This window comes from Myotis lucifugus, unplaced genomic scaffold (assembly GCF_000147115.1).
Source record: "Myotis lucifugus unplaced genomic scaffold, Myoluc2.0 scaffold_6, whole genome shotgun sequence".
Taxonomy (NCBI): domain Eukaryota; kingdom Metazoa; phylum Chordata; class Mammalia; order Chiroptera; family Vespertilionidae; genus Myotis; species Myotis lucifugus.
The window spans coordinates 15,174,962-15,187,917 of NW_005871054.1; the positions used below are offsets into that span (position 1 = coordinate 15,174,962).

At 40.5% G+C, this 12,956-nt stretch overlaps 1 protein-coding gene across 1 annotated transcript in view; it reads left to right on the plus strand.

The window, feature by feature from the left end:
* THADA (THADA, armadillo repeat containing) overlaps positions 1-12,956 on the plus strand; it is a 284,676-nt gene that overhangs the window by 151,672 nt on the left and 120,048 nt on the right. The window contains exon 29 of the mRNA XM_014447808.2: positions 2,634-2,802. Within this exon, the coding sequence (XP_014303294.1) occupies positions 2,634-2,802 (169 nt within the window). The remainder of the gene's footprint in view (positions 1-2,633; positions 2,803-12,956) is intronic.

A 12,956-nucleotide genomic window follows, 5' to 3' on the forward strand; every position in this document is an offset into this window, starting at 1 on the left:
GACTTGTCCGAGTCACAAAACTCTGTGCTCACAGCAGGCACAATCCATTTTAGCTCTCATTTTCTGTCCTTGGAGCCACTGGCTTCTATGTTCTTGAAGAGCATCTCTGCCTGGTTTTGGCACATTTCCTGAATCAAACTGGAAGACTCTGCCCAGGAGAAAAATAGAGTTTAGCTTCAGCTATATTTCACTTGGGTTAAAAAGACAGTGTTTATCCCCTCACACTCTGGGCCACATATATCTGGAGAAACGCTAAATCCCATCAGACCCCTCTCCCTGCTTCTCATAGCTGACAAAACAGTAACCTGGAAATGGTCTTTTTGCCGTGTGTGTGTGTGTGTGTGTGTGTGTGTGTTACGATCTACCCTTCCATTTAAACAATTTGCAATAGAGAGGAGTTTGAAGTTACGTTTAATCATTGCTTTATAATGAATGTTACTTAATTAAATACTACTTTTAAAATAGGCTTCTTCTCTTTTTCTGTAATTGCATTACTTTTTTGTGGGGAGGTTTTGTTTTGCTCTTTAACCTGATTGTGTGCATTTGGAAAGTACCCTAGTACAGGGTATCCGAAAGCAGAAAATGTTGGCTCTTTTCCCACTTTCCATTCTTTCTTCTGTATGGATGCCAGATTCCTTTGGGAAATCATCATTTGTAAAAGGTCAGGAGTAAAAGGAGGGGCATTCTTTAGTGTACAGTTACTACTAATTAGAAACTAAACATCTGTAACCATGTCAGAGTTATTTGTATTTAAAAAGAAACATTTATACACAAGATTCCTTTCGGTAACATAAAACACACTATAGCGCAAAATGTGTGTATTGGAGGAGTGGGGGGACGGGCAGAAGAGAAAGCTTAGGACAAATGACTGTGCTGAGTGAGGTCATTTGCTAATTAAATCTCAAAGCATTTTCAGAGTATTTTCTTTTCTCTGTCAAATGAAGTTTTCTTACTCACCCTCCTAGCCTCCCTTGGGCCAAAGCAAACATTTTACTGCATTTGCCAATTACAGATTAAACATTTAATCATTTTAGGGTTGGCAGAACCTAGTCAAGACCATTGGGAAATCTCTAGCTACCTACTGTAACCTTAGCCTTCACTGTCTTCCCGTAATATGATGTAAGGGGAGCTCTTCCACCTGAAAGTGTGGGCTGATTGACCTATCTCACGGACCTACACTTTTAGGAGGGAGAGGTGGCAGTGTTTTGACTTACCTGACATCTCTTTCTCTCCTTTCCCTACCTCCTCCTCCTACCCTACTTCCCATGATGAAATTCTGCTTAGATCAGTCGATTTATATAGAAATTGTAACTGTACTTTTATTGTCTTATTGAGATAAATGTCGGTGATAGGTGTTAGAAGCATTTCAGTCATAGGCCTTTGTTCCTCTACATGCTAAGCCTAAACGGCCACCTGGGCCTAATGGCTCTGATTTTACCAGTAATTCCTTCTTGTAATACAGATCAACTTTGAAAAAAACAAAAACAAACAAACCAAACAAGAGCCCATCTCTTTGTCCTGCTCTCCTCTGCCATCCTTGTCTTGGTATTTGAGACATTTCTTGATTCTAAGTTGAGTTATTTTTTTAATTGGATGAACGATCATGAAGTCTTGAGCATTCTAGTCAAGAACTTCTCTAGGCTAGGACTTATATTGGGCTTTCCTCTCAGATAATATTGTGTCTGGGAGGCTCTCGAGTGCATAGTTTCAGCAAAATGGTTGTGGACTCTCAGGTTCTGAGTGTTTACAAAGTCAAGAGGCCCTTAGATGATGGCCTGCCTTTCCAGTGACTTTTGTAGACTCTCAAAATACCACTTGTCCATGACTTTTACTTATTTAGGAGCTGGTGGTTTCTCTTCAAGCTCTTTGGGTGTGAGTTAGCCCAGAGGTAAGGATTTGGTGACTTGAGGATCCACTTTTGTTCTCCTGGCAAGTTCAGATCATATAGTCTGCCATTTGGCACTCCCTAGTCTGAGGTGACCCACTTCTCATTTAAGAGTCTCTGCTTGAATCAGACACATCTACCTATACCTTGAGCATCTACCCTTGCTTTCCACTGTACCTGGTGGAACAATTGCCTGGTTTCTTTTAGTGTGCTTAAATTATGCTAGGTTTTCTAAGTTACATTTTTCTCAGAACCGCAACCCACAATTTTATCCTCTTGTAGCCATAATGTCAAGATTACTTGCTTATCATTTTTCCAGTACTGTCTTGTGCTTTTGATCGTCTTTTCAAATGTACTTCTTATCTTGCCAACCAGAGTATAGGCTCCTCAAAGACAACAGTGTCATTCTCATGGCACTTATGGTGCTTTTGTTTGCTTGCTGAGGAGTAAGCCATTTTTTGCCTATTGTCTTATTCCCAAAGCCTATCTGCATTTATCCCCGTGATAGAATCATAGATGTTAATGATATTTATAAGAAAAGCAAAGTTGCCTATAGAACTAACACACACACACACACACAATCATTTGGAATAACAGAAGTATAAAAACCACCATCTTTTGGAATAAAGAGCAATTCCATTACCCCCTCACCTTCACTATCCCAGCCAGAGCTAGGTAGGTCAGCACATACAAAGGCATGGATGTGAAAGTGAGTATTGAATGGTCTTGTGTTTTTATTTCTTTCCAGATGCGGTAACTCACCTGTCTACCGCTCTCGTGAAATGGCAGCTCGTGCCTTGGTTCCATTTGTTATGAGAGACGAAATCCCCACTACCATCCGAACTCTGTTGGCCAAACTCCCCAATTGCACTGACCAGTGTTTCCGGCAAAACCATATTCATGGGACGCTTCTCCAGGTAAGTAAATTTGCTTTGTGTGACTTCTGTCAAACACCGCAGGATGAACTTTGGTTTCTCATACAGTGTTAGCAGGTGAAGATTTATTGCACAAACTTTTAACTTTATCCATAGAATTTTTTCTATTGCTGAAACAACAAGGATTTCCTAGGTGTATTTTTTTTTTATTATTACAATCATGAATACAGTGTCACACTGTAATTCTGCCAGGTCATCTGTTGCATTAAATCCTGTTTTCTACAGTATGCTTTCCCATTTGCACTTACCTCTCTGAACCAGATAAAATTGTGTCTTTTCCATCAAGTATGCCTGCGGAACATTCTAAGCTGCTCCTTGTTCAGGGTGAAATTGTGAGCATTCTTTGAAAGAGAGATTAACCCAAGAAGTGCAAGGAGAGAGTTGTACATGGAAATATTAGACCCTGCTTTCCTATTTTCTCCATGCTACAAAGGAGACTTCTATTTTTAATTAATAGACTTCTTATTGAAACTTCTTCTTAAACCCTAACTATAAACTTGGGGTCAGGTGGTATTGGTGAGGAGATCTGATGTTCACGTGTCTGCTGTGGTCACTCACCATGGCTGGGAGTGGGATTTAAATATTAGGTCATGTTTCTGATTTGTGAGCAGAGTTGAGAGATGGCCTTGAGATTCCAGTGTATCTTATAAGCCAGAGGTCTACACTGCTGACATGTGAGGTCAGTGGCATGGGATTCTGGAGCCAAGCTGTCTGGGTATAAATCTCAAATCTAGATGTGCACTATCCGCACATCTGTGTCTTTGTTTTTGAGATGAGGATAATAGTAGTGTATACCTCATAGGGATTTGGTGAAGACTAAATGAATTAATATATATAAAGTGATTAGAATTCTTAGCATAGTACCTGGTACATAATAAGAAATAGAGATATAGATATTATTGTTATTATCATAGTTTTAATGAGCCTGTACTATAATGAAAACTAATATTTTTAGTAACTGATTCTCTCTAGGTGAGAATGCAAGAAAAACCTATCTTCTTGCCTTCCTTCCTTAGTTGTTTGATATATTTCAACAGTATTCACTGAATGCCTCTTATAGACTACTATGTCACAGTCAAAACAGTTCCTGCATTAAAGGAGTCAAGGCCAAGAGAAGACCAAGAAATGGGCAACCATAATGTCCTGTGCTAAATACGAGGGGAGCACATAGCCGGGCCACTTGACTGGTCTTGGGGAAGTCAGGGAAGGCTTCCCTGAGAAAGTGGCATCTACTAGTAAGCACAGAACAGAAGTTAGTCAAGTGAAGGGGGGAAAAGAGTCTCCCATGCAGACAGAACAACTTGTAGAAAGGCTCAGGGTGGGTGAGAAGTCAGCCCATCTGAGAACTGCAAGTTTGGGTGAGACTGAAGTTCTAGGTCGGCAGATCTCACACTGCTCTCAGGACTTCTTTAACCTCTTAAAAGTTATTGAGGATACCAAAGAGCTTTTGTCTATCAATATTTAATTAGAAACTAAAACAGAAAATCTTAAAACACAAGATCTTACAAGTACACATTCCATTAGTCATTAGAGTGATGTCATCGTCACATACCTGTAGCCTCTGGCAAACTCCACTATACACTTGTGAAAGAATGAGAATAAAAGAGGAAAGCAATGTCTTAGTATCATTTTGGAAAATGTTTAATCTTGCAGACCTCCTGAAAAGAATGTATGACCCCCGAGGCTCCCAGATCAGATTCTCTGGTCTATGTTACGTACATTGTAGACTTTGGTGCTTTCTTCAGTATAAACTCTTAAGCACTCATCTTTCTTGGTTTTCACTATATCCTTGTGAGGAAGAGAGGAGCAGAAGTTATTATCTTGGCTTTAAAGATGGGACTCTGAGGCCCATACAAGTTAGATCTCTTGATGCTATCAGATTGCTGCTTCTTTGAAGGGAAGGGGCTGGCAATAATGAGTAATGCAGAACAGGCTTCTCAGAGATCCCGCGATTGTGCAGCTGAGTTACAAGGAAGGCTCATATTGTTAAGGGGAATTAGCCATCAGATTTTCTTTATTGAAGATCCACTCTTGGCTGAACTTTGTCAGAAGAGGTGGGGTTGAAATTGCTTCTTTGGCTCTTTCACCAGTTACTCAAATGGGCCTCCCAGCTGAGTTTCCCACACACACCACCAGTCTGCCCAGCACCAATACATGGTCATTTTCTCTGTCTCTGGGCTGCATTTGACATCCTCAAATTTACTTTTTCTGCCACATAAAATATGAAACAGTATGGGAAGGTAAAAGCCCTCTGATTCTGGGTGGTTGTAGCTCTTGCTCTTGTTCCTGAGCGCTGGAGACATGCAGGGCTTGTTGGAAAAAAACAACAGTATGGGTGTTGGGTGTTGGGTATTGTGCTCATGTTTGTCAAACAGATTCCTGTCTTTACCAAGATTGGTTTATACTCTGGTTGAAGAAAGGAAATCAAAAGCATGTGAAAATCTTTTTGTCATGTCCATTCGGGTGTCTCATCTGTGTTGTAATAGTTCTGTTTCACCCTGTTGTTCTTTATGGGGAAAGATTATGGGGTTAAGATGGGGGGGGGGCTCTTTTCCTCTTTCCTTTCTATAGCTTATGGATTCCTTCTCCACATAAAGCCACCTTTGGAATCAGTAAAAGGCCTGCACCTGGAAAAGTGATGTTAGGGATTGAAAGGAATGATAATCTCCATGGGACTTTCAGAGCCAGCTAAGTAAATATAAAATTGTTGTTTTTGCAAAAGCAGGAAATCATTTAGTAATCAGAAAACAAATTCTTTTACAGAACATTTTCTTGAATTATACATTTTTACTTCTTTGATAAATGTTTACATAAATATATCAAACCTCAGAAGTATTTTTATAGTATACCTTAAAAACGAGAAATATGCCGATCTCTGAATGTTCTGGGGGCTATGGAAGAAAGATTCAAATTATAGGACATGCAAAAAAAATAAAAACACATGAGATTCATTTCTTAATCATTTTAAAAACCAGAGGTTCCTAATTGCAAGGTTGAAATGGACTGGAAGTAACGCACATCAGAGAAGGTGAGATTATGCAGCAGGTTCGCAAGAGCCAGTGGTAAATGACATTAAATCTCAATAAAGGCTAGATAAGAGCCATGGACATTACCTCATTTGGGAACAACACTGGCAGGGCTACCCTGTCTTTTAAATAGAATTAACTGTCTGTTTTTGTTGCCAAAATTCTGCATGTTGGGGCCTTAAGATTATTACTAGGTGACTTATCAGTCCCGAGAAATCACACTGGAGTCCAAAAACGTTCTTTTATGTTGAGGAAGAGTTTGGCCAGCAACCACAAGGAAAGATTCATTCTGATTCTTGGGTGCTTAACTCGCCTTTTGGTGTTTCATAAGGAAATATATGTCATTTGAAGTAAAAGTTTGAATTTTGAGGGTTTTTTTCATTTCCTGTCTGTTTTGGTTCTTTTTCTAATGGTATAAACACAAAAAGATAGTCCCTGCTCTTTCTCTAAGTTCTTGTATATGGGTTAGGTACAGTGGGCAGTTGAGGCTATTTAGCTACTGAAAAGCAGAAAAGCCACTTTTGCATTTTATCTGAACATTCTAGGCAAAGGTGTTCTTTTTTTCTTTAGTTAATGCAACTAATCACCACAGTTCTTCACATCCCTTTGCTGGTATTAAGCGTTCTCAGTTTCTACCAGCAGAATCTGTTGAACACTTTTCTAAAATTCTTTTATTCTCCCCAAATTTGGAGCCTGATTTCTGCACTTTTAGAATTCTGAGTGGAAAAGGTCCCACTTTCCTGGCTGTGGAGCTGAGCAGCAGAGCTGCATACTTGGGTTGACATGAAATATTAGCCAGGGATGCACTTCAGACAGCCCAGGCCCACGCATTTGGAAAGTTTGCCATAAGAGAAGTAAAAGGAACCTTTTGAGCACCTCCTGCGTTCCACGTGCATTGCATATGTGATTTTGTTAAAGCTCTCAGCAACCAGCAAGGTAGGTGCTATTCCTGCCAGACACACACACACACACACACACACACACACACACACACACACACACACACACGCCTCCCCCAGCCCCCCAGCCCGGGCTCTGACGAGAAAACTGCGATCAGCCTGAGAGACTGACTTGTGTCGAGTCGCAGAAGTAGACCAGGGAAGAGATAACATGTTAGACTCTGGAACTCTTTTTCTCTTTAAAACGTGCAGCCTCTCTGATAGTCCATGTGAATCCAACTTTTGATGCTTAGGGAAACCAAACCAAGAATCCGTCTTCACTCTGTTTTCAATTCCTTGTCACTCCATTGGTCTCCTTAAATCTAATTTGATATGATGCTACAACATTGAAAACAAAGTCCATTGGTATTATACGGAGGGACAGAGGAAGTCAGTGAAACCCCCAGCAGCTACAACTGGTAAAAGGCTTTTAAAAGCACTTATTGTGCTCTAGCTGGGTAGCTCAGTTGTTTAGAGCATTGTCCTGACACCCTAAGGTTTTGGGTTTGATCCCCAGTCAGAGCACATACAAGAAGCAACCAATGAATGCATAAATAAGTGGAACAACAAATCAGGTTTTTGCCTGGCTGGTGTGGCTCAGTAGTTGAGCATGGACCTATTTACCAGGAGGTCACATTTGATTCCCGGTCAGGGCACAAGCCCAGTTTGCCAGCTCCATCCCCAGTTGGGGCATGCAGGAGACAAACTACCAATGATTTTTCTCTCATCATTGATGTTTCTGTCTCTCTCCTTCTCCCTTCCTCTCGGAAATCAATAAAAATATCTTTTAAATCAATGTTTCTCTTTCTCCCTTCTTCTCTCTAAAAAATCAATAAATTTTAAAAATTTATTTAAAAGCACTTACTGCACCTTCCTTCCCTCTGCTCTTCTCTTTCTCATCACTTCTCTTAAGTCTCCCATTTAATACTCCTAACTTAGAAATATGGAATCCTGCCTTGGGAGCTAGGTTATAGCCAAGTTCACAGTTGCTATACCTTCTGTCATCTTTAAGGGTTATGACAAAACCTCTGAAACATGGGCACCTGCAGGAATTATAGATTCTAGGTCTGGGAGCTGATGTAACCATGAAAAAGTAGTCAAGATTGAATTCAATTCAGTAGACACTATAATATGTTTGCCCTGTTCTAACCATGGCTCTCACCTGCCAGTGTGGGGAGTTGTGGGTTAGAAACCAAATGAGCCAACTAAACCTTCAGGGACCAGGGAGCATATGAGTAACAGAAATGAAGATGAGACAAAATCTAAAGCCACCACACAGGACATCAGGCATAAAAGGACATCAGACTGAAACGAAAGTGATTTCCACATTAGTCTGTAACACCAGTTACACTCTGTAGTAGGGCTAGAGTTAGGGTCTCTTTGGGGGTGGGAGCAGGGGTAATGGGCTGGGAGGGACAGCATGAGGACACAAACAGAGGCAGATGTTGGCATTGCCATTGTGGAAAAGAAAGGAGAAAGCCAGGAAAGGAAGGTAGGCCGATTCGGCCAGCTAGTCATCTAAAGGAGTCACTGGTCAAGAAACAGGGAGGCATAAGACCAGCCATCTTTCACTCTCTGCTATGGAGAGAAGCAGCAGCGAAAGCAAATAGAAAATCAGTGCTAGAGGTAGCCTTAAGTAGGAATTCTATTGCAGTTTTTTAAATAAGGAAAGGAATGTTTTTAGAAAAAAAAATTTTTTAACCAATATTGTTGCAACAGAACTTATGATTATAAGTATAATTTAAAAGGATAATCAGCCGAAACTGGTTTGGCTCAGTGGATAGAGCATCGGCTTGCGGACTGAAAGGTCCCAGGTTCGATTCCGGTAAAGGGCATGTACCTGGGTTGCGGGCACATCCCCAGTGGGAGATGTACAGGAGGCAGCTGATCGATGTTTCTCTCTCATCGATGTTTCTAACTCTCTATCTCTCTCCCTTCCTCTCTGTAAAAAATCAATAAAATATATTTTTAAAAAAATAAAAATAAAAAATAAAAGGATAATCAATTCCATCTTTTAAAAATATGACCATTTAAGAGAGCACCTTGTGCTTAAAGATTTTCAATATCTTTTTCATATTTCTTAAAAGTACCAAATTGTGAAACATAAAGTAGAATATTCAAGCTGTCTTGATGTGGAACATAACTTGACAGATCCCATTTGGTGACTTAGGTTGGCCTATCTCCATTGTTGTTTCTTTTATACACAGAAAATATAATTTCAGGATGGAAAATAAAAAACAAAAGCCTGGAATTATGCTGATGCTGGAAATTATAAATAGTCAGTGTGCTCTTTCTGTGAGGTGAGTCATAAAGAAAATGCTCGCTCTTGTGTCTAGTGGCTGGACTCACTCTTTAATTCTGAGGACTTGTGTTCATGTGAAAGAAGAGAAATCCGATTGCTAGGAAGACCCCAGCCCAAAAAGGGCCAAAGCAGAGCTTCTTCAATGCTGCGGCTGTGAATGCACCAAGTATTTGTTGATTACTTCGGCTCCCAGGGCTTAGGGGGCTGGGGACTTCAGGCAGTTACCTGCAGCTGGGAGTAGCAGCATCTGTTTACCCCAGAGTGCCAAAGAAAGATTATTTTATACGTGTGCTTTGACATGAAAAGAATTGGGAAGCACTGGGCTTTTAAAAAGAACAGAAAGACTAAACCCTGTTAAACCTTACTTTTTGGCAATTTCTTTTTTTCTGGATATAAGCCTAGAAAAGTCATTTTTAATTAAAAAGCTACATTTGAAGATGAATTAATCCCTTCCTTATAAATATTGAAAGGCTTTTATTGGTTTGTGTTTCTTAGGGAGCGCTTGCCGGGTCTGGAGGATAGCTCTTAGCTGCCGGGCCAGAGCATGGCTGCAGTGCGCCGTCGCTGTCACTGGCCAGGGTCCTCCTGCTGTGCTGTGATTCTCCGAACTCACAGCATCAGTCAGGGTACATGGGATTTGGAGATTTATCAGTTCATATGTCCCCAGGTTTTTGTATTATTCAGAATTAAAGTAGAGGAAGTAATGGTGAAAAAAATATATGTATATATACACACACATACACACATATATACATATTTAAGACACCAGTTATTGAATGTGTGTGTGTGTGTGTGTGTGTGTATTGAGTGCCTATGGAGACTCTTCTGGGATTATTCCCATTATACTGATGAGAAAACTGAGAATGAGAAAAGTAGAGATTTGACTAACATTATGCAGAGAAATGGTAAAAAGTGGAGCTGGGATTCAAAGCTTTCAAGTTTGTGCAGTCAACCACTATACTATACTATTTCTGTGGGTGAGGGAAAGAAAATTTTTAGGCAAGAATGACTCTCTGGGGCCTTCGAAATGTGGGGTAAAATGGAAGTTGACATGGTCTGTTTATTTGTTCATTTGACAGATGTTGATTGAGCACCAACATGCCAGGTACTGTTTTAGGTGCTTGGAATACATCAGAGAACAAGAGGCAGGCCCTGGCTCTCATCCCCGCTGTCACAGAGCTTACATTCTGGAGGCAGGGAGACAGGCCGTAGTAAATGATATTATAGTAAAATTTATGCTACTTTATTACAATAAGCATAATAAATAAGTAAATTACACTTATTATAAGGTAATAATTGCTGTGGGCAAAGAGAACAAGTAGAGTAGGATAAGGGGAATCAAATTTCATAAGAGAAGGGGGCAGGTGGTAGTATTAAATAAGGTGTCAGGATAGTAATTGTTGAAAAAGTAACATTTGAGCAAATCCCACCAAAAGACAAAGGAAAACTTTTTTAAAAATAAAGAGTAAACATCTTTTCTCCTGAAATTGAGTTGGTTACACGGCTGTATATTTGATACTGCATTTATCCAGGGAGAAGTGCCAACAGAGTCAGCAATAGTGGATAAACAAGGCCAGGAAGGATGTCACTGCTTGGGAAACTGGTGTGCTCAGTATTGTCCCCATGCTAGACGTGGAGGTTACTAGGGACTGTGTGAAGTTCTTTCCCTACAAAAGCATAGTGTGTCAGTCAGTGGTTCCCGTGAGCTCAGGAAAGTATTCATCACATCACCGCCTCTCCTTTTACCTTAACTGTCTGTCCCTGTATATTCTTTTACTTAGTAGATAGTTACTGAGTGATTAGTAGTGCATAATACTAGGCGGGTACCATGGAGAATACCGAGAAAAGTTAATATGTAACAATCTCTGCCCTCAAGAGATCTGTGAGCTGCAGTGAAAAACAACCTCACCACATTATAAACAAGTACACAGAAATACCTGGCTGTGCTGTGTGCCAGGCAAGTGGCTGAGAACACACATCTGAGAGGAAAGCGAGAGGCATCTTCGGGGGACATTGAGTCTTGGGATAAACCTTTTAACTAGTGTTCTGCTGTTGAGACAAAGGACTTGGTGTGAACCGAGTCAGGGAGCGGGGCACGCAGAAGTGTTTGCCGGGGACAATGTGTACACCAGTCTATGGGTTCCAAGTGTGTCAGGAGCAGATGGGATATGTGATTGGTAAAGTGGGCAAGGGTCAACATGTGAGACCACAAACGCCAGGCCAAGGCATTTGGACTCTGCAGGCCTGTGGCCTTCAAATGCGGAGTGCAAGACAGTAATGCGCAGGGCAGAAAATGTTGGCATGTTATTTCTTTCCTTTCATCCTCTTAACTATTATTTTGTATCTGTTGTATAATGTGCATAGCATATTAATAGAGTAGTATATAATTTCTTAAGTAAGGATGTAAAAGCTGAGAGCATGTGCTCAAAGAGGCCATTCTATGTAATGAGTAAGAGCTAAGGTTGTTTCCTTCTAGATCCTAATTCTGCTATTTGCTAGCTGTGGTATTTTGGTCCAGTTGATTTCTGTGCCTCCACTTCTTCCTCTGTAAATGGGAAGGTAAAACTACCTGATAGCTTGGTTGTGAGGATGAAATGAATTAATACACGGGTAGTGCTCAGCAAGGTCTCCGCATATAGTAAGTGTTCAGTGAGTGTTAGTTGCTATTGTTACTACTTGGTGCTGCAGCTGCCAATGCCATCACCACCACCCCTGATACTGGTTTGTGATCCAAAATGTGAAGTCCAGTGATACAGGTGGTGAATGAAAGACTTTGAGCTAAAGGAGGCTGTGTCTTCAAAAAATTAATGAACATTGAAATTATACTGTAAAAATTGTGAGGATTCCTATTGATGTGTGAGTGTGTGCATAAAAGAGAAATAAGTCAATTTTCAGCAATTTTGACTTTGTATGTGAACATGCTCCACAAAAGATCCTCTGCCCAGTGTTCTCTACCTTCCTGAAGATTATATGAAAGATCATAAGAGCTGAGATTAGTTCTGATTTTTAAGGGTTGAGTTCCTGCCTATTGGGTTGTTATTCCTTGCACCTGTTTTGTTTTGAATTACACTCCCTCCCTCAGACCCCATCAGAAACCTGATGAATCAAGAAGGGAACACTGTCACACTGTCCCAGACAAAGGAGTCTTTTAGCATTCGAAGGGGGGGATCTGAAGTTCATAAACTGAAAGGGAGATATAGGATCCTCCTAAATAGATTAATCTAGCACTTTTCCAAGTTCATTTTTCATCTTGGAAGACCTGCTTTCCACCCCCTCCTAGCCTAATTGTTTGATACTTTTTATGACTGAAGATAATTCTGAGTGTACTTTCAAAACACAGCAGAACAAAACATCATGCTGTGGACACACTAGCGGGCTCCTGTTGTTTCCCAGAATTCTTATAAAATATCTGATGGTATGTGGTCCTGTTACGTGATGCACTGTGTTTGGTGGGTCTCCAGCGCATGCAAACAGCACTATTTGTTGTGTGTTTTTGGACATGCCAAACTAATAGGAAAAAAGCAATACTTCCTTGTTTTTATTTGTTTTATTGAGGAAGCATTTTTGAGGTTCCATAGTATGTGTACGTGTTGCATAGCCCTTGGATTTATTTAGAGCACCCCACATATTTCAGTGATCGAGGACTCGTTGGCTGTTTAAAAGCACTGTGGTTGAGTATAGCCAGATAATTTGGCAGCCACCCAGAGGCCTGAAGGAAAATCAGCCCATGGGCCTAAAGTAAAGTTTAAATAAGTAATAAAACGTTCTATTTTAAACCGTATTATTGTTTGTGACATTCTTATATTTCTCTGTACTGTACACTCTAGCCCCTCCACTCTGTCCTTCCATGGCAGTGGCCTAGTTATTCTT